Source organism: Leptosomus discolor, chromosome 9, assembly GCF_034619465.1.
Source record: "Leptosomus discolor isolate bLepDis1 chromosome 9, bLepDis1.hap2, whole genome shotgun sequence".
Taxonomy (NCBI): domain Eukaryota; kingdom Metazoa; phylum Chordata; class Aves; order Leptosomiformes; family Leptosomidae; genus Leptosomus; species Leptosomus discolor.
The window spans coordinates 26,715,973-26,737,000 of NC_141399.1; the positions used below are offsets into that span (position 1 = coordinate 26,715,973).

General features: G+C 51.0%; 2 protein-coding genes across 3 annotated transcripts in view; both read right to left on the minus strand.

The window, feature by feature from the left end:
* The window catches only part of STARD8 (StAR related lipid transfer domain containing 8), a 77,299-nt gene extending 62,829 nt beyond the window's left edge, over positions 1–14,470 (minus strand). Inside the window, exons 1-2 of the mRNA XM_086470103.1 lie at positions 12,819–14,470; positions 7,464–9,556 (exon numbers count right to left, since the gene is read on the minus strand). Of these exons, the coding sequence (XP_086326229.1) occupies positions 7,464–7,985 (522 nt within the window). The 5' untranslated portion in view covers positions 7,986–9,556; positions 12,819–14,470. The remainder of the gene's footprint in view (positions 1–7,463; positions 9,557–12,818) is intronic.
* A 1,387-nt stretch (positions 14,471–15,857) lies between these two features.
* On the minus strand, positions 15,858–20,355 carry YIPF6 (Yip1 domain family member 6). 2 transcript variants are annotated; one of them, XM_086470118.1, is made up of 7 exons: positions 20,312–20,355; positions 19,285–19,413; positions 18,667–18,745; positions 18,230–18,272; positions 17,108–17,233; positions 16,846–17,003; positions 15,858–16,265 (listed from the first exon to the last, which is right to left on the minus strand). In XM_086470118.1, exons 1-7 carry the CDS (start codon positions 20,348–20,350, stop codon positions 16,147–16,149), a joined length of 693 nt encoding a protein of 230 aa, XP_086326244.1. In that variant the 5' UTR covers positions 20,351–20,355; the 3' UTR covers positions 15,858–16,146. The 2 variants fall into 2 exon arrangements, with proteins under 2 accessions (XP_086326244.1, XP_086326243.1); XM_086470117.1 differs by lacking the exon at positions 15,858–16,265 and having other exon boundaries at positions 16,412–17,003.
* Positions 20,356–21,028: the final 673 nt, after the last annotated feature.

The window sequence follows — 21,028 nt, forward strand, 5'->3', positions numbered from 1 at the left end:
GGCAGGGACACACACGTGTGCAAGGGCCAGCGGCTCCTGCCCTTGGTGTGGTTTCAGAGACACACTCCTTCCTTCCTTCCCATCTCTGCCAGGGCCAGGGCTGAAGGCAGTGTTCCCAGGAGGGAGCATCCCTGCAGGGAGAGCATCCCTGCTGGGCTCTGCCCTGCCAGGCTTCTCGTCCTGTCAGTGCCACACTCTGCTTCAGGGGCAGGACAGGCAACTTGCCTGTTCCAGCTAGCACAGGCAGCACATCAGGCAACAGACAGACACCTGCAAGGTAATCACGACAAACTGACGGAGATGGCTCTGTCCTGCCAAAGCCAGGAAAGCTCTTGTGGAATGGGGGGCAGCCCCGCAGCTTTAACCATCACTATACCAGCCCACCAGAAAGGCACTGCCAGAGAAACGACCCCACCAGCACCTGGCTTTACGGCTTGCTCTGGTGGCATTAAGTCCTTCTCCCGCTTCCTCGAAAAGCAAAAAAACTCCAAGCTAGTGCAAATAAAAGAAAGCTGTCTCCTTCCCAGGGCCTGGGAGACAAACCACAGAGGCTTCTGCATACTTGTGTAGCTTCTTCCTATCCAGTCATCCCCAAAGCATTCAAGTAATTCTAAATCTAGGATCCTTCTTCAGCATACCAGGATACCACCCTCAGTAAGACTAGGTCCTGGGGGCTGGATCCACTGTGAAGTGGCTGAAGCCTGCACACACCAAGCGGGTGTTTCTGCCAAGTGATGCCAGGACACAGGCTCCACTGCTGCATTTGACTCTTCCCAACATTTCTAATGTACTTGCTCCACAGACATCTACAGGAAAAACAAAAGCAATTTCTATTAATTCTCTCTCTATATATATGTATCACTATCACCTTCAGACTTATGTAAGAGTCCATTTTAAACTTGAGTTAATTTTAAAAGGCTGATTCTAAGGAAAACTCCATGCTGTACAAGCTCGCTAAGAGTTTCCCCATCTGCCACCTGTGGTACCCAGAGCAGGGACAGGCACCAGGATGCTCACCAGCCAGACCCAGCACCGCAACAAACACCTTCCTTTTTCCATAAATCAGGGGGCAGGTCTGGCATTGCAGAGAACAGGTACAGCCTATTCTCACAACAGGTCATCACCCACAGGATCCTGTGTCTCCTCCGAACAGGCCTGCAGCCAGGAGCTATTCCTGTCCCATTGATGAGCTATTGCTGGCACAGCTGTTGCTGAACAGCACCCAGGCACAGTATTAATAACACCTAATGTCTGGCAGCCTGCTGGGCAATGTCCTCGCCAGCAAGAGGTGCCACCGCTGCCGGAACTGCTCCCAAGCACTGGCCCGGCTTCTGCCGGAAGACACGGGGCATCTGAAGCGGTGTGAGCAGTGGGTAAGCTGTGCCCTGCCAGCCAGCAGCCCCGGTGAGCCATCAGGATGCAGTGATTTTCCACTTGCCGCTGCGTGCAGGCATTTCTCTGAGGTCAGGAAGGGAGCAGCTACTGCCAAGCCGGTACTGGCCCCATTTGCACAGCATGAACAGTGACCCTTTTCTTTTAATAACACGGAATCGCTGTGCGGGTGCTGTCAGGGTAGGGCTGGCAGCGCCGGGGAGGGTCTGCTGCACCACGCCGGTGCGGAAGATGTAAAACCTGCTGCCCATGGGAAGAGTCACCAGGGAGGCTGTGGAGACTGTGCCTGGCCGAGGAATCCATCCTGAACCCCTCCTGTGCTGGACCAGCCCTCCCGAGCCCCTGGGCAAGGGCCTGCAGGGGCTCTGCCCGGGAAGATCCAGCACATGGCACCCCATGGCCGGGGCTCAGGCTTCAATGCCATTGCCAGCACTGACTTCGGCACTGGACTCTGGCTGAGAGGCCAAGGGTCTCTGTCACGCTTGGTGCCCTGCTATTGAAGGGGCACCAGGCACCACAAGGGCTGGACCATGAGAAGTCTACTGAGATACATGAATGTCGAAGAGCAGCAGAAGACATTCCCCAGGTGTCCCACAGCCACACCATGCCATGGGTGAGGCAGTGAGCAGCCTGCCCACCTGCCACCACTGCTTTTCCCTTAAAAAGTTCCTCATTAAATCCCAACATGCATGCTCCGGTCCACAACAGTGCATTCGGAACATGAGAAAACTGTTAAGATCTGCACCTTTTTTTTTTTTTTTTTTTTTTTTTTTTACAGATGAGAGTCTAAACTGTTGGTTTTGATTCTGAAAACCAGCCATTCAAACAGAAGTCTCTTGCAACAGGTACCTGATTTTATCACTCATAATGGGGTTCCTGGCCTTTGCTGCTCAACCACATGTTGCCAAATGTCCCGCTGGCGTGGCCCCAGCCAAGGCAGGCAGTGGACCATGGCTCTGCCACCCTCCGCCGTGGGGAGTGGGTCAGCCTCACTTGTCAGAGAGCACCGCCCTGGAAGGAGGCAGACGGCACCAGGAGGCATGCCATGGGACGGTGATCAGTAAGGGAACAGTTTTGACCAATGCAGGCTCGATTACGAAAAATCACCATCAGTGTAAGCCTTCAGGGAGGCCTTCCTGCCCATGAGTGAGCCAGCACCAGCGCCCAGAGGCTGTGGTGCGCTTGGTCATGGCTCCTGCCGGGAGGCGTGAGCCAGGGCCCAGGCGGGACATGGCGGGGATGGGAGTCGCCTGCGAGGGAGGATGTGGGCACGCACCTGGCTGCTGGGACGTCACACACTGCCGCAGGCCGCACTGGAGACCCTGCACGGTGGGAAAGCCTCCCTCCCTGACAGACGATTAGGCAATTACTTAATACCCGTGTGCCAGTTCCTGCAGCAAAAGGAAACACTCGGGTGAGCAGGGGACCTGGTAATCCTCCTGGGGCCAAAGGCATACACCCCATAAGCTGCCAGATGGTCCCATGGGCGTCCTCTCAGACAGCCCCTTCTTGAACTTGAGAAGGAGAAGCGGGATGTCACCCTCTTCCAGCACACATGGCTCTCACATGCCGCTTGCGCTTCACCATCCAACACCAATTACATCTTTCCTTAACCCGGACGTGTGCTGGGCTCCTATAGACAACCGAGGGCCCATGCCTCAGCCACAGCTGCGAGAAGCCCCCTGCCCCCCCAGAGGTCCGGGCACAGGCTGAATCTGTGCATTTCCCTGCAAAGGATGGTCTGGTTTGTAAATAGCAGTGAAGGTATTTACAAATACTGATTTATTTAGTACACACACAAAAGCCAAATAAACTTTCTGGATGACTAGTCCTCGCAGACTATCAAAAGTTGACAATTTTGCTAAACAAGAGATGACATCACTGAAAGAATCAGTCCATGATGTTTTTGTGGAATTTCTGCTGCAGCAGCTGGGGTGTGCTCCTGCCCTGATTCTCTGGGACTTCTACGGCTCTATAAGCCTGCAGCTGTCAGCCAGAAAGCTCAAAGGCTTCAACACCAGGAGGTTTGCACTATTAAATTCTATTAACATGAAAACATTAGCCTTGTTAATAAGCTCTCTGCAGAAGCAGAGTGCCCTACCTCCCCAAGGCCGGCTGCTGCATGCCTGGGGCTTGCCAGGACCCCCCACCTCCACGCCCCCCCCCCCGGGGCTGTGGGTGAGGATGGTGACACCAGCAGCAAAAAATAACCTCCCTGCTCTGGTGGGTGAAGCAGAAATAACCCAGAGGCAGCACAGGCACTCGGCCGGCAGGAGCCGCAGCAGGAGACCACCGGGAACACACCGAGCCGGGGCACCATGGAGCATCTGGGCACCCAGCTCCATCTGTCCTCCTGCTCCTCCTTCTTCACCCACCCGTGGCAGCTACAATCCACAGGGGACCCTTGGTCCCAGCCTTTGCATCACCTTTTCCAAACCCAGCGGCTCAGCCCACAACCCCAGGCTGTCGCTCACCACACAGCCCTGGCTCTGTGTGTTTGAGGCTGACTGGTTTGTGTTCGTGATCCTGCAGGGTCCAGGGCTTGCTATCAGCATGGGGGAAGGACGCTTTTTAAATGCACTTAAAAGAGCCTAACTGGTACGGTAATGTTTTAGACATGCTATAGACAAGTGACACAAATTAAAATAGACCAAAGTGAAGGAAAACTGCGTTTTATTTTCAAAACCTGTATACCTAACCAGTGTTAACTATTTAAATTCAAGCACCTAAGAGTGTGTGTCTGGGAAGAGTTTACAAAGATTCCCATGCTAGACAGAACTCCAGCAGAAACCTGCTGCTATGCCATAGTTTTCATATAGACACCTTGGAGATAAAAAGAAATACAATTTAGGCTGCATTTTTACATATAGAGTAGCACAAGCAGAATGCTCACAATGCAGCTTTCCCTTCCCATGGGAACATGGCTGAGCTGCTAGAGCCTGGCTGGGACATTAATCCCTTGTGCCCAAAGGCAGGCGCCAGCCCAGCACAAGGAATTGCGAGCATCTCTTATTATTAGCAAGAGTGAGGAGGCTCCTATGGCAAATGGATGGGAAGGCAAAGGGCTGTGCTATTCACAGCCAGCAGACAGCCCGGGTCCAGGGGACTGGAGGAAGAGGGACAGGCCCGAGTGCCTGCACTCCCTGCACCAGCTCAGGCCCAGAACTGCAGCTGATTTAGTAGGTGGCTGCCCAGAGCCCTTCTGCTTGGCAGCCAGCCTCTCCTGCCCACACCAGAGCCTCAGCCACAGGGCACAAATCCAGATAAACCCTCTCCTGCCAAAGCTGAAGCCTGCCCGAGAGCAGCACAGGAAAGGCTGGCATCGCACAATGGGCACCAACACACACACGGAGCCAGCAGCTGGCTGAGTGTAAGGGACACGCTCCTGCCGATGCCCAGCTACCTGCCTCCCACAGCCAACACACTCAGCAGCTAAAAAAAAATAATCACAGGCAACAGAGACATAGCTGTCTTTCAGGCTTGTGCAACTAAATGCCATTTAATAAACTACATTTGACCTACTTGTCTATTTTTGCACATACTTCTAGCAACAGCTGTTGTCTGGAGAAGATCCCGGCCCCAATTCTGGCCGAGATTTGGGATTAATTAACAAGACAGAAGAATCTCTGTCAGGTGCAGCTCTGCTCCCTGCAAGTGAGGGCAGGTCTTTAACTATACGTGACGAATTCACATAAAGCCTCCTCTCACTTGAGCAGGGTTAGACCATTCGTGCACGAAGTTTTCCACACCCGAACTCAGAGGCAAACCCCATCCAGCACAGCGTGGTGCCAGGGACACAGTGGCTCACTTCATGGGTGCCAGAAGTCAAACTCCCCAATGGCTCTAAACATCTGGGTGTGCATCCCCAGAGTAGGTGGGAGCACGAAGGTGACAGGACCCAAAGGGTTCTGCAAACCAGCCTGTGCCCAGTTTGGCTTCCTGGGCTCTGCTGTCATGCTCCAGCACTCTGGGGTCTCTGGAGGGTCGCCACCATGAGCCAAGGGCTGTGCCTCCTTGCTAAGGTGCAGAGGACCACAGTGCAGAGCCCAGCAGACCGGTGACACTCCTGGCTTGTCCTCAAGAGCCGAGGTTTGCTGCAGCAGTTGCAGTCAGATCCTACCACAGCTGGGCCACTCTTGCAGGCACCCCGACAGCAGAACACACCAAAGCTGAGAGGGGGCCCAGGGCAGAGGCAGCCGGGCCCAGCAAGCGCCGAGCAGGCAGCAAGGGCACACCAAAGGCACAGTGCTCTTCCCATTCAGGAGCATCACAGAAGACATTTAAAATAAACCACCATCAGGCACAGCTTCTCTTGGCAACCTCTCAGTCAAAATCACTGCCACAACGATGCCCTTTCTTTAGGCCACTGACTGGACAAATAAGGACAGACGCTTCTTGCTCGGGGACAGCAAGTCCCCATCCTGTGCCCACGGAGACTGCAGCCCCTGGGGTGTTTCCAGGGCTGGACAGGAGCCATGCGTGCTGCCACTAACCTTCTTTACTGATGCCAGGAAAACTCAGAGGCAGCTTCAGAAAACCCTTTAGGCAAACCCTCTCACACACAAAAGCTTTATTATTTGACAGCAAATTCTTTTCTTCCCCTGGCCCCCCGCGGCCACAGGGGCTGCCAGGCTCATCCCGGTCAGGGCGTCCTGCCCTCGGCCAGGTGCTGAAGGGTGAAGCTGGAGCAATGCGCTCTGGTTCTCTGCTTCAAAGCAAATCAAGAGGTAGAAGAAGAAATGCAAAGGAAGAAAAGATTAAACAAGCAGGATCTTGGTCCTGACCGCTCAGAGACTGAGCCGGCTGCGATCCAGTGCCACGCTGATCCTGGTGCCCAGCACAGCAGACCCAACACGGGGCAGAGCAGCAGACACGCAGTCTCCTTTGTAAAACCAGGGAAAATGAACTCTCGGCCGTACGCGAGGGAGGGGCAAAGCAGGAGGTGCAGCAGCTACAGCAGCTCTCCCAGCTGCCTGGCCATGGCTGGAAGCGCTTAACCCAGCACAGGAGCAGACACCTCTTACCAGAACCACAGCAGAGGAAGACGTGCTCCTGCCCGCTACTGAACCTGCACAGGAGCAGAGGTGAAACAGGGCTGAGGCTGGGCAGGAAAGCCGCACAGCACTCCAGCAGCCGCCCTGGTGACGGCAGAGCAGTGCTAACATCAGCCGGTCCAGCGGCTTTGTGTAGCTTCAGTCACGAGAGAAACACAACAGAGTTGTTTTGCACGGGAAAGCAAAGCTGAGGCCCAGCCTGGTGTGCGGCGGGACTAGGAGTGGCCGGGCTGGAGGGAGCCCCTGTGCCTGCTGCTCGCTTCGTGCGTGGGGAATGGCTGCAGGGACAAGGCTTGTCCAATTGCCCCATGTGCCCCTGAGCACAGGCACAGCTGTTCTGCTCCCTGGGCTCTGGAGCCCATCAGCCCTTTGCAATCAAATTGAAGAAGGAGCCAGCCTCGAGGGTAATTATGTTCATATGAGTTTCTTGTAAACAGAGAGACTCAAAGGGGGGACAGAGATCTTATTGGGACCCCAACAGACAGACACGATGCACAAGGAGCACAAATACAGCAGGCAAGGGAGCCCAGCCAGGACTCTTCTGGTCCGCAGCTGCTGGAGAAGCCTTAAGCAAAGCCCATGATGGACCAGACTGAAACACGGAAGAAACCAGCCAGTGTCAATTCCCCAGGCCAGAGCTGTTTGTCCCAACAGCCCTTCCTGAAGGCCCTGGGGCAACCCGTTTTGCCCTCAGGCCCTTGATGCTTTCCCTGCTCCCTTCGACCACCACCCCAGGTTGAGCAGGAATTTGGTTCCTATTTGGGTAGAAACCCTGCAGGATATAAGACTGTTACAGTGTATGAAGTCAGCTTTGTGCACTGGGTTTGAATTGCACATCACTAGCCTGAAGCAGGAGTTAAGGATACAAAGACAGAGACACTCAACATCTGCCAGAAGCATCCCAACCTCAGGACCAGCCGGGTGCCTTGAGGGTGTGGGTAATGGGGCACAGGTAACAGTCACTACCACTCTGAAGTGCCTCAGCTCTGGTTATGAGCATGCCTGAAAGACAGATACACTTAGCAGCCAGCCAGGACACATCTTCATTTCCTCAGGAGACAGAGAGAAGGCATTATCCTCATCCTTCCCCCAGTCTGGGATGTCATGGTCTCTCCCTAGGTCTGCCCAGAGCAACTTGAGCTGCCACCCTGGTTGGGCTTCACTCTGCTCAAGCACATGCCCATACTTTGTCTGAGGACCTTCATCGAAGGCCAATGCTTCACCACTGCCAAAAAATTTATTCTTGCTTGTAGCATCCCCTCTGTGCCCTGCAGGATCCCCCATGAGGCTGACAATCCTGGGACGGTGCCCCCAGGTTCTCCTGGAGGAAGATCCACCCAGGGAGGGCAAGGAGCCATCGTCTATTGATGCACAGTCAGGTTCATCCTCAGGGCTGCACTGGCTGCTCCTCCAACAGAAGAAGCCATAGACACCTTCCTCATCTTCCTCATCGACTGAAGAGTGCAAGGTCAGAAGCTCATCCCATGGGCTTGGAGATGCAGGTGGCTTTGCTCGGTGTTCAGCACTCCTCACCTCCATTGTCCATGGACAGAAACCACTGCCCTATGAAGGGAAAACTGCCAATGGAAAAAAACCAAAAACCAAAAAAAACTTCTTAGCAAGAACCACCCAGATGATTACGTTTATTTTGGTTTTCCTCATTTTCCTTTCCATTCCGTTCAATTAGAAAGGGGTGTAACGGTCCTTTCTCCAGGTCTGTCCATGCTTCACTCGCTGCAGCATGCAGACCCTGCACCACTTTTTTCTGAGGTTATAGCACGCTGTAAAGCTCAGCTAGCCTGACTTCCAGTCAGGTCAACAAGTGCTTTGAAACACCTTGTACACATTGGAACAATAGCAATTAGCAATAGCTGCCCGTTCTGTAGAAGTTCCCTCTATGTTGTCCGCTAAAGCACCTCCTGCAAAAGACATTACCTGCACAATCACACTGGGGCCACTGCTTAGCTTCTCCCTCCTTTGTTTGGTATTCTTCATTTCTTTCTTAGAGTGCTCCTTTTACTCTTTTAGGGGGAGCTTGTGTCCATGTTATGCTCCTCCCACTGCCAGCAACACAGCACTGGGGAAGAGATGGGGTTTGCAGGGGTCTCGTTGAGACGAGTTTCACCCGGGTGCTGCCTGAAGGTTTGTTTCAAGCCAGCGCAGCGCAGCGCAGGAGATGCTGTCCTGGTCCTCCCAGGAGGAGCTGGGACCATGCCCTCCGCATGTGCGGGAGCTCAGCTGAGACAGACAATTGCTCTGTCTCCTCCCACCCGGGCATGGACGAGCTCGTGTACCCCATGACCAAGGCTGCAGGAGTCTGCCACCAGCTGCTGCTGCCCGCATCCACCTCGCTGTCCCTAAGGCTCCTATTGACATTCAGCTCCCTGGCTTCGGTCTACAGCACAACAGCAGCTTATCTGACACAGGCAGCTTAGGAAGCCAGATGTGCCGAGGTGCCAGGCACAGGGAGGCTGTAACACACTGAACAAAACCATCCCTGTTCGCAGGAACGGCTCTGAACTCTGAAATGCGGGCAGAGGGTGACAAGGTTCAAGGAAAATAACCACAGCAGAGATAAAGCTATCCTTCCCACATCGGCAAGTGTTTGTTTTTCTTTTTTTTTACAGCTTTTTATTCTCACTAGGATTGAGAACAAAATCTAGAGCAAACCCTGGAAACAAGGGTTTCTTTACTTCCATCTCTCAGGGACCCATCCCCTGCCACGCACATGCTGAGCCCCCGGTGCAGCACAGGCATTGCCCCCCGGCAACGGTGACAGCACAGCAATACAGAGACCCTTGCATCTGTCAATGCCAGCAGCCCCGTGTGCAGGAGCTCCCTGCCACGCTGAGCCTTTCAGCCATGTTCTGTCTGGCATCTCCCCCGAGATACCTGCTTTTCTGGGTGCAGTCTGCCCAGTCCAGCTCCCCTGACTGCCCGCCGGAAGGCTCGCCCTGCTGCACTCCGGGGCCATGGACCACCCCAAAGAGCAAACCCTCTGCATACACGCTGTGAGCGCACAACCTTGCCTCTGGGCCGAGTACGAGCGATGTGAAGATTTCGCAGTCTCTGGCTTAACTTCCAGCCTCTGCAGCCATTTCTTCAGTCACCTGTCAAGAAAGCCAAAGGTCGGGAATCACGGGTTTGCTGTGCCAGCAGCCAACAGGGTCACTGGATGAGTACCACCCAATTTTACCAGGAAAGCCTTCCTTCAGCTGTTACCTGCACCATTCATTTGCCCTAACGTGCAATCCAGCACACAGAATATTAGCCATGAAAGATTAGCTTTGGTGGAAAAAAAAAACGATAAATTCAAGCTTTATCCAACCGAAGCATAATTACTAACAGGTGAGTTGCACACAGAAACACCTTCTTTTGTGTAGCAGAGTTGCGTTTTTAGTGCCAATGCCCCTGCAGGGTGGAGGAGGACCAGCGGCCAGACCCACGTGCCCACAGAGCACCCGCACTGCGGTTCAGAGCCGTCTGCCCCAGCAGCTGCCAAGGACAAAGCCATGCTCCTGCAAGTGGGCTGCAGCCCCGCTTTGCCCCATGGCAAGCACAGACCCCCAGCACCAGCCGCTGTGTCCCTGAGAGAGGGCTTCAGCCGTGCCTGCTCCCACCAGCCAGCAGAGCCCAGGGACTCCCATGGCAGGGTTCAGAGTGCAGCCTTGCAACTTTCCCCAGAGCTGGCTCTGACTGAGAGCGAGGGCTTGTCTCTCTGGGGAGGAAAACAAAACAAAACCCACCCCCTTTCATTTCCAGGCCACGAATTTGCATTTCAGAATATCTGGACACATTAGTTGGAGGGGAAAAAAACCACAACGAAACAAAGCAACAAGATCCTAAACAATGTGTTGGTAAAACTGCAGCCTCCAGCTTCCCCAGCAACAATTTTACTTCCGAGAGCAAACCTAAATCAACTGCAAAACAAGTTTTTTGATACTTCTGATAACCTCAATAACCTCTGTATTACTAATGTGCAAGCCAAGCTACCTGGATTACAGCAGCATCACTCCAAAAGCCAGACTATCTTAACAGTTACAATGCACTTACGTAAGATCAATTTTATAACTTAAGCCTCTAATAAGCCTTGACTCTGACTGTCCAAAATCTTAAAATTTGCAGTTTTCCACCCACGAGTAACTTGGGGAAGTGTAAGAGAAACTGCATTGAGCAATTGCTCTGTGATATGCGGAAGTGTGAGAAGATGGTACACTTCAGAGCACAAACACATTAATTGACTAAGAGATGGAAATAATCCAGAAAGTCTTAATGAATTCCTATGTACAATTCTAAGTGAAGTTACTCTAATTCATATCTTGATCATTACCATCTTGGGGGAAAAAAAAAAACCACACCAAACAAACAAACGAGATGCTTAATCTTCTCTCAACTGCCATAGTAAATAAGCTTTTTAAAAAAGTGCCCCTGGTTGAATTAAAGTAATCTTCTTGATCAAAATTGCTTAAATATTAGAGAAAAGGCAGACCAGGTAAAGACCATACAGCATGAGAAAGTCGGGCACAACAGTTCGAGCCTCTTCCCACGCTGGTGGTGGCCAAGGCTGGAAGCTCAGAACTCACCTCCCGGGGGCTGCCTGCAAGCCCTTGTCCTCGCTCATGGGAGGACACCAATGCCAGGTCCCCAGATCTCCTCCGACCGAACAGAAAGTGCCAAGGGAAAACGGGGGCGGGGGGGCGGGAGGGAGGAGCGCGGGCTAGAAAAAGCTAGGCTCTGAGGGACTACAAAGTCATGCCGCCCTCTTGTGATCACCGGGAAGTTTTGGCCTTCTCCAGCCAGACCCTGGAGCCGGGTCAGCCATGTCTCCGCTGCCACCACCTCCAAGGGAAGGCTCCTCAGCCATCAAGGTGTGAGACTTGTGGGAGAGTCCCCGCTGCCACCCATGGCACAGTGCAAGGGCAAGGATGTGCTTCAGGCAACTGCCTCAAATTCCCATACCGGTCAGGGATGGGCTTTAATTGCCATTCATTTATTAGACTACCTTCCCAGCAAGTTTCTGCCCTTCTTCACCCATGTCTTATTTAGTCCCCTCATATTTTAATCACGGCAGGCCGAGTCCCAGTAAGTGCCGCAGGGGCAGGGCTGCCAGTGGGGTGGTGGCCAAGACCTTTTTCCCCTGCAGCCGCAGGCAGAGGGGCTGCCTGCAGGTACACCGATTGCAGGGTGGGCCAGCACAGCTCTTCGTTACCATTGCAGAGCCTGCAACCAGACAGGAGCACAGGCAAGGTTCAAGAATGAGCAACCCGACGTCACGGCTCAGCCTCAATGGGTCCTGGCAGTGCCCGACGTATGCTGCTCGGCATGGGCCAGGGAGAAGTGCTGGGCAGGGACCTAGGGAGGCTTCCACCCTTCTATCCTGCTGCTGCTACCAACAGCTCCCCTTCGCTGTCTCATTCTTGAACCTGAGCATTACAGACACTTGAGCACCTCTCACAGACCTGTAACAAGAACTTCAGAGCTTTTCCCTCTGCAGAAGTGCTGAGTCCCCCAAGCACTGCCTAGCGCAGGACAACGGCCCAGCACACACAGACTGAATGCTCGCTCTGGCCCTCGCTCCAAGGAAACACTAGTCCAACCGTCTAGGACATGGGAACATCCAAGTACTCACACATATCTCTAACAGCAGCAATGCTCTTTCAGTGGAGGGGAAAAGGATTTATACAACACCCTGGTGCTTCTACCAACACCTATTAACTCATGATGCAGGCACATGTTTCAAATGCTTCAAAGCATTCCACAGGCACAGGAGTAGAGAACTTGGATGGTTTTCTGCCCCACCTTCTTTTAATTCACTCCAAACTCCCAGGCCGTATAAAACGCCTTTCCTTGTCCAAGTACTGGCAGGATCCCTTCAGGTGGCTCTGTGCTTTCTGAGAGGCTCCCACCCAGGTGGCCAGGCTGGGGAGCTCCTGTGGGTCCGGCCACTCCCTGCCACTACCCAGGGCACGGTGTGCACACTACTCTGAATCCACACATAAGACTGCCCATGCGCCTTTCAGTGTGCTTTAATTTATAAAGTTAGAACAAATAAAGTCTTTTCATTGGTATTAAATAGGTCAAAATTAAATTCAAACACATACAACAACTTCAGTTGATAAACAGTATTAAAAAAACCTTAGTAGGAAAGAAAGCCTGGTTTATGCATCAGGAAATCATCCACTTTCTCTACAGAAAAGTTAAAACACTTCATTAAAGGCAAGACATCTGCTTTTCTCCTTGCTCCCCTTCCCTCAGCTGGCTTTGAACAAGAAGGAAGAAACTTTTTCCCTTCAGAAAGCACGACAATTGAGTTATCACATACATTTTCCTAACAAATTAAAACCACACGCTGTGGCTACAAGGATTACTTACCCACATGCATTTTTGGAGGAATGTGTTCTGTACCTGGCTAGACAAGATGAAAGACCACTCAATGAACAGGCACTCCCGGCACACTCATGTAATACCAGCATTTCAAAGGACAATCGTCAACATGAATTCTGGGCAGTCTGCAAACATCAAATAAGCTCAAGGTATTTCGCTTGCCTAAACCTGAATTCTTTTCAACTGTGCTTTAACGTGCCCTTATCTAGTTTGCTTTGGAAACCAGCCGTTTGCAGAGGGGCAAGCCAATCCAATAAAAGCGGTGGCTCTACAGAACATCAAAGTTTGGCTGAGGAATATTTCCACTTTGGGCCTCTTAATTTTTTGAAGTCGCGTAACACAATTAATTTTCAATCAATCAATTCGATGCTCATTTCCACTGGTGCTCATCACTTGCGCTCTCTGCGTTCCCAAGCAATCACATTCTACTTCTAGGCTATGTTTTCCAATAGATGATCATCTCCAGGTTGAAAGCCCAAGCCACCCTTAGTGAAGCTCTTCCAGAACCAGTTACAACGTTGTAGTGGGGAAATTCTTTTTGACAAGATACACTGGGTGCTTTTAAGCATATTGGCATCAAGCACATCCCGCACGACCAAAAGCTGAGGAGCAAGGTGAAACAGGCAATGAGCTACAGCAACTACAGCTCCTGGCCGAGGACATTAACTTCCTCCACTCTCTGCTAGGGGAAACGACCATTAAAGAACCCACCCTACATAAGACATGTAACTTTATTCAACTGGAGGCATGAAAACTCAGAAAATCTAGCTTCCTACCTGCATCCTTCCTTAGGGCAAGTAACATCTTTAGTGATACAAACCCAGTGAAAGATTTTACAGCTTTAGAAGATGATGGCTTCCATACTATAGGATTGCCATGAGTCAAAAAACAAACAAAAAATTCACACCTTCACCATACAACCAGTATATTTCTGCCTATTCTTTCAGATTAAAGCCACCTCTTGACTAAAAACTTCAGTGACCAGTTGAAAAGTAAACCTAGGTAACATAAAAATAATTTTCTTCTCTCTTGTATAAGCAAGAGCAACAACACAGAACATCATGAGACTCAGACCTAGGTGAAAAATAAGCAAGGACCAAGCCAAGATTTTCATTCCTCTTAAAAATATTTTTCCTTCTTTTCAAAAAGATACTGGATCAATTCAATGTTACTTCAATATCTTCCAGGTACAACAACAGCCTAAGTCACCAGACACTACAGAGACAGAATCCCAAGGATTTCCCTAAAGTATGGTTAAATTCTTGTGCTGCAGCAGGGAAAAGATCTGGCTCAACGAATCCCACTGTAGCCATCAACAGCTCTACTATCTACTTCCCTTGAGTATTTATTTCTTTTCAGCTTCATGAAGCTAAACTAATGAATGGAAAACTGCGCACTTAAGAGAAAAATCACATTCCATACCAGTAATAATTCAATGGAAGTTTAAAAATTCCCCGTTTCCATTTCATACCCATGGAGCGCTACAGCTCCCCGTGCAGCGCCTGAGGACAGCCGTGGGCGGAGGCATGAGGAAGGCAGCAGAACAGCCGTCGGCTTCGCACGTGGCTGCTGGCAACGACTGCTCTGCTGGGTCCCTGCTGAGAGCAACGGATTTGTCCTTCCCTCTTCTCTATGCTCCCAGAAATGAAAAATGTACTTTTGATCTGCACATTCAGAAATTTCCATCCCAACTATCGAATACTTACAGTGTTATAGCAGAAACTGCACTTCATGTATAAATATAAACAGGGCATATTTACGCCTCCGCAGGACCCACGTACATCAGGTTCAGGTCTACCTGCGTTACTATAGGAAAAAGGAAATACGATGCTCATTTTCAGGAAAACTAACATTTTAACAGCAGCTTTTTCACCCCCAGATGTTTCAAAGCTCTCCCCTTGGATTGCTTACTGAAAATAACGGTCAACAAAAATAATTTTGGCACAGTTTTCAAAACGCAATTCTCCGGGTCTCAATCCCTATGCTGAAATATAAATGACACACTCATATACCTGCATGTGGTTCTCCAGGCAAAGTACAGAAGGGCACCTGCAGGGGACTGGAGAAGAAAGCCTCCTCCCCTTTTATAAAAAGTATTAAGCAAAAACACCCAACAAAATCTATAGAAAAGTTTCTCACATCTCACTATAAGTACAAAGAAGCAAAATGCAAATTTGTCTGCATGTACATTGAAAAGCTGTCCACGCAAACAACCACAGTCACATACAAGCAATTAGGACCGAGTCCATACCCTACTTCACAGCAGCCACCACCTTCATCACAATTTGTTTCCTTCCTCCAACCCGTTTTAAAAGTTTTGGGCAGAAGCCCTGGTGTGGTAAGTCAGCACCCAAACACCTTCCGTATCAAAACCTCAGCTTACCCCACAGAAATTTTTTTTTTTTTTTTTTTTTTTTTTTTTAACATATATATAGACACTTCACTTGGTAATCTCCAGACAATTTTCTGTTCACAATACACAGTGACAGCTAAGCCCCCGTGGCAAACCAGTTCTGACTATTTCTCCAGGACTTAACTCTCTAGTCCTCGGTCACATGAAAAGATCTGTAACCACCCACTGTGAACACACTCCCTCTCATGAGATAGGTGGATCAGTCAATGTAATTGCGGTGTTGAAGGCGTTCGGCTGAAACACTCTTTCTCGACATATGAAGGGATGAAACACACACACACGGCACATGAGCGTGAGCAAAGGCAGCTCCTTTCCACCCAGCTCCAATCAACTGAAAAATAGACCCTATTTTTGCTGAAATCTAGTTCCAAAGTCAAAGCTCAGAGTCCTATGACGCACTCTATATGCATTTCACCACTCTCTAAGCGGATGAAAAAGGAGCCAAACACATTTCTTCCCTACCCAATACGTAACAGCAATGCAGTTCTATGATTTCATAAGGCGTATTTATCTCCAGTGCGAATCCAAGCACAAGCAAGAACTCCGCCAAGTTGTGCCATCCTATGACTTCGTCTTCATCCACTCAACATCTTGAAATTCCAGGATCTCCTGCTCTGTTCCTCAGGCAGAATCATCCCTGTCACAGGGGGCATTTTTTATTTAACGCAGTTAAGAGCAGGGCTAAATAAAAAAACCCTCAGCAGCTGAACCTCTGTATCTTTCAAAAAGAGGGACACACAAACAACCAATTTTTGCAGTTCTCTGGCTTTATCCCATAACCTGCCTTTTTACAATATCTATATCTCTATATATAAATTAGAAAGAGATAAAGCCAATGATTAACTGCAGCAGTGTTCATGAAAACACTCCAGTCTGTATCACACAGTCTCTTCTGATTGGAGCTCACTGAGGTGTAAAGGTGAGGATCATCCAGCTGATAACAAAGTAGAAGAGGAAGATGGGGTACACAACGAGGGCTTTGCGGTTCGGAGGCTGACTGTCTGCCAGGAAAGCTGTAGATGCTAGTGAAAAAGAAAAATACTTGAAATGTGAGCAGCATAAAACTAAAAAAGTCTAAGATCCACCGCAGACGTTAACGATTTTGAATTAGGAGCTGCATTAGTTATGCTGAAAGAGAAAACAGTAATCCATCACTCGGTACCAACAGTCCATAACCACCAATTAAAACTTTATCCTAAAGAAAGATAAACACTGATTAACATTCTGTGACAACAGTCACTTACAGATTAAGATCAGGAGAAACAATGCAAATGCATCTGTATGAAATCAGCATCTTCTAATGGTATTTGTAACATCCATCACAGAACAAACACTCAGCAGGCTCACAGGGGGTTCAATATTAAACGATCATCTTTCTGCTGAAGGCAACTTGCACAGGGCCACAAAACCACACAGAAGCATCAGCAGAGGCTGTAACTCTGCCAACACAAGGACTGGAAGAACTATTTCCACACCGCTTCAGCAGCCTAGAGAACATCTCCAACTGCAACACCCACTGGCTTTGCCCAACAAATGCGTGCACATCCACCTGCTCAAGCACCGCGCTGCTTGGTGTGCACAGCGGCGCTGGAAGGTACTCACCCAGCGTTGACCAACCAAACATGGCTACAACAACAACGAGACGTATAATGAAGCTGATGGTCCCAGAGCCTGCCAACAGTACCAGCCTGCACACCAGCATTGCTACTGTCAGGGGCAGGACACAGTAACCCAGAACACACAAGCTCTGAAAAAAAGATCTGCAAAGGAGATAGAAATGGAGAAAAAAGCAGTCAAGCCAGAGCATTGCAGAAACTCCATGCGTAGGAGCACTTTAACTGCGACTAAATAAACCAGCACTCACATAGTTCCTCCAAGAAGCTTTGAGTTTAGTGTGATGACAACTGCACCGAACCAGATGATGACAAAGACCTCAGCAAACTGGGGCCCTCCGTCATCTTTACTGTCTGCTGATCCACCCTGAAGCATCCTGTGGTAGATAACAGATAAAAGGAGTAATTTGAGTTTTCATAGACTTAGAACAGATGACGAGCCTGAAACATTGATTCCCTGTCAGGCTGCAGACCCATTGTTTTCATCTGTTCTTATTTTCAGTAGCATCCTCAGTTTTGTACAGGAAAGGAAAATGGTTGTGGCTCAATGGAGGGCATTTCACTCCGTTTGTTTACTTGTTCCAAGGACTGTGTAAGCACACAGAGGAGAATAAAACCACAGACAACAGGCTAAAAGATGAAAAGTAGAGCACCCAAAATTTGGTCACCTGTCAAAGCAGGCAGTGTAGTGCATGGCTCAAGGAAAGCTTGTAACAACTACAGGACACAAGCAACGCCAACCTGGAAAAGTGAGCATCCACTGATTTGAACATTTAAATTACACTGTCTGCTTCTGCTAGAGCTTGACCAACATTTGATGGGCTGGTTTCTGCGCACTGAGTACATAGGTGTGCCTCAACCAGCTGACAGATCTCACTGACATTTCCATCTCACCCCAGACAGATCTGCAGACGTACACCCCAGCGGAGCACCAGAAACTCCTGGGAGCCTCCATCACCTCTCATCTAGGACTTCCTACAGCGGCCTCATTTTTTCCATCGCCTCTCCAAGATATGTAGCACATACGCTGCAGCTCCTAGACAGACGTTTTGGCCTGCAGGCGAGGGCCAACGTTGGCCAAACACGTTAGAATCACTGACAACGCAAATCAGGATGCCTTTCAGGAAAACAATTCCTCAGACAGGGGATCAGGAAGAGTTCACCCTTAAATCCTTAAAGACGGAGGGGTTCTAATGGGCTTGAAGTGTCACAAATACATTATATAAGAGAATCTAAACAGGCAGCATTTGCAGAAGACCAGAGAAGGATCAGAAGAACTTTATCTCAACACACGTAATCAGACATTTTTAATTTCTCATTTCTCCAATGTAATAGACCATAAAAACCCGAACCCACCCACTGAAAGTACTTACAGTGCAAGTGAGACACAAAGCACCAAAGGGCCCCAAAGATCCCCTGTAGGTAAAGGAAAAAAAAAATCATCATTAATATCACAGAATGACGCTTGGTTTCATTTTCCTGGGAGTAATAAAGCACCTTTTCCAACTCCTGATGTATCATTTTCATATCAAATGGCCTTATAATTTTCTTATTTAGCATCTTACACCATATTCTACAATATGATTTATTCAACCGCTAAAGCTACCTGTTCTGCACATTCTGGCACATATGCCACTTTCAAAGAGCCTTGGTAACACTCCTATTTTTCACACCTGTGATCTACAACAACAGAAAGAACACGAGACAGGCACTTCTGAAGCCCTGCCCACTCAACTCTTCCTTTTCCCACGGAGGCACAGTCTGTTTGCAAAACATCCTTTCTAGGTTTTGAAAGTCTTCTTATACGTACAGTCTCTGAGGAGCGCGCTACTCTTTTTCGGATACATGACATGGACAAATTTCTTCCCAACCGCCTTCAGATCTCTCATCTGGAATAAAGTAGGAATGCTTTAATTTACCCCTTCATAAAAATTACAGTTCACAACTCAAAGCAGAAAGAGAGAAATAAAGGAGTATTGATGGCAAATCAAGACAGGATCCAAGACAAAAATTTCCATAGTGTCCTCTGCAACTAACGCTACACACTTTTTCTACATTCCTTAACAGCCACAATATTTTATCCTTTAATAACGCCCTATTAAGAACAACAATTTGTTTGCTCCTCCAGGAAAAGAAAATTAATGAAAAATCCTATTAGCCAGAACCGTTTTCTCCCAAGCTCCACGTGAGGCCTTTATCTTTGCAAAGATTTTGAGATCACAGGGAAATTTGGGGCCATAATTCGGATATTTTTTCACCCACAAGAATTCATTTTACATAGCTAGTTCTAAAAAAAAAAACCAAACACCCAAACTTAAAATGAAGTACAAGTGAAGCAAAGCTATGCAAAAATACAGTTTCTGCATAACAGCTGGCCAAAGATATCAGCAAAACATGTGGTTTACCCTGGATAGAGGCACAGACTCACAATAGTATCCCTGACAGGCTCATCCAGGGTGGAATAGTCTTCATCAGGAGAGTGAGATCCAACAGGAACAGTGATCTCCCCTTCCACTGGAATATCTTCGGATATCGACACATCTGCGAGACCTGCAAACTAAATGTTTTTTAAAGCCTTTAGAAAGAACACAAACCAGCTTATATTCACTTCAAATGTTTTCAGCTGGGTTTAGGATGAAAGCTACTCAGAATTCAAAGATGCAACACCTAATAACACAGTCAACAACACAGCCGAACCATTGTCTGCCTGATTTAAACAGCTCAGCCCAGAGAGGTGAGTAGGTATGTGTAGGCAAAGTTTTGTTTTCTTCAGTAACTGCCAGAAGCCTGCTTCTGTTTGGACAGCAATAACTAAAGGAAGTGCAAGGTTTGTTTGCGTTTTTCAAGTAATGCAATGCCTGACAGCTGTACCGCCACGCCAGCGCAGCGAGTACACTGTCTTTCAGGCCTCCATAGAGAAACAACTCACGAGGAACCGCAGGGACACCCACACCCGGGCACGCAGCCCAGGCTGTTCAGCGCCGAACTGTGACAGAGCTGACGCCCTCCCCTAGGCGAAGGCTGAAGCCCTCCAGTCCCCGGAGACGGGAGCAAACAGAGAACAGCCCAACCATCACTACAGCGAACTCCGGGGCCGGGGCAAGCAGCCGGAGGGCCGGGGCAAGCAGCCGGAGGGCCGGGGCAAGCAGCCGGAGGGCCGGGGCAAGCAGCCGGAGGGCCGGGGCAAGCAGCCGGAGGGCCGGGGCAAGCAGCCGGAGGGCCGGGGCAAGCAGCCGATTGCTCGCTGTCCCCTGCTCTCTGGGTCAGCCGGCGGCCGCCGAGGCCTCCCCCCCCCCCCCCCCCCCCCCCCCCCCCCCCCCCCCCCGCACCGCCCGGAGTCCCCTCAGCTCCCGCGGCGCCTTTGGCCCTCTCCTGCCCGGCAACGGCGGGGCCAGTGCGGCTGCGGCCGCGGCCCCAGCCCCGCAGCCGCGCTCCGCTGCCCCGCTCCCGCTCACCAACGTCCCCGCTGTGCCGCTCCCCTCCGCCGCCGCCATCTTGGCTGCCCGGGCGACGTGGAGACCGTGTACGTCATTAACGCGCGCGGCGGCCGCAGCCGCGTCACGCGCCGCCGGGGCGTCCATGGCAACACGGGCGGGCTGCCTCCCCCTACCACTCCCCCCCACCTCCGCCCCGCCGGCAGGGGGAGCCCTCACTGCGCCTGGTCCGCGGCCCAGCGGCCTCCCCCGGCCCAGCCCGGCGCCGCTTCCCCCGGCGGGGACAGGCCGGTCACCCCTTCCAGCCTGCCGGGGAGAGTGGGAAGCGTTCGTTAGTACTAATGAAGCGGCCGCCGGAGAGATAACCGGCACGGGCAGCCCGGGGGCTCACGGCCCGCGCGGCCGTGGGCGGCGGGAGCGCGAACAACTACCGAGAGGCACCGAGGGGCCGCCCAGGGCCGCCCCGCCGAACTACAACTCCCGGCAGCGGCGAAGGGGCCGGAAGCAGGGGCCGGGCGGGGCGGGGGTCGCCTCAGCCCAGCGCCTGGCGCGGCCCGGCCCAGCGCGGCCTGGCGGTCCCGGGGCCGGCCCCAGGCGGGCGGGCGGGCGGCGGCGGGTGCTGGCGGGCCGGGGCAGGCCCCGCCCACCCGAGGCTGCCGGAGCAGGGCTGGGGGCGGTGCCCGCCGGGGCGGCGGCATGGCCGCGGCGAGGGGCGCCCGAGGCGGAGGGAAGGTGCCG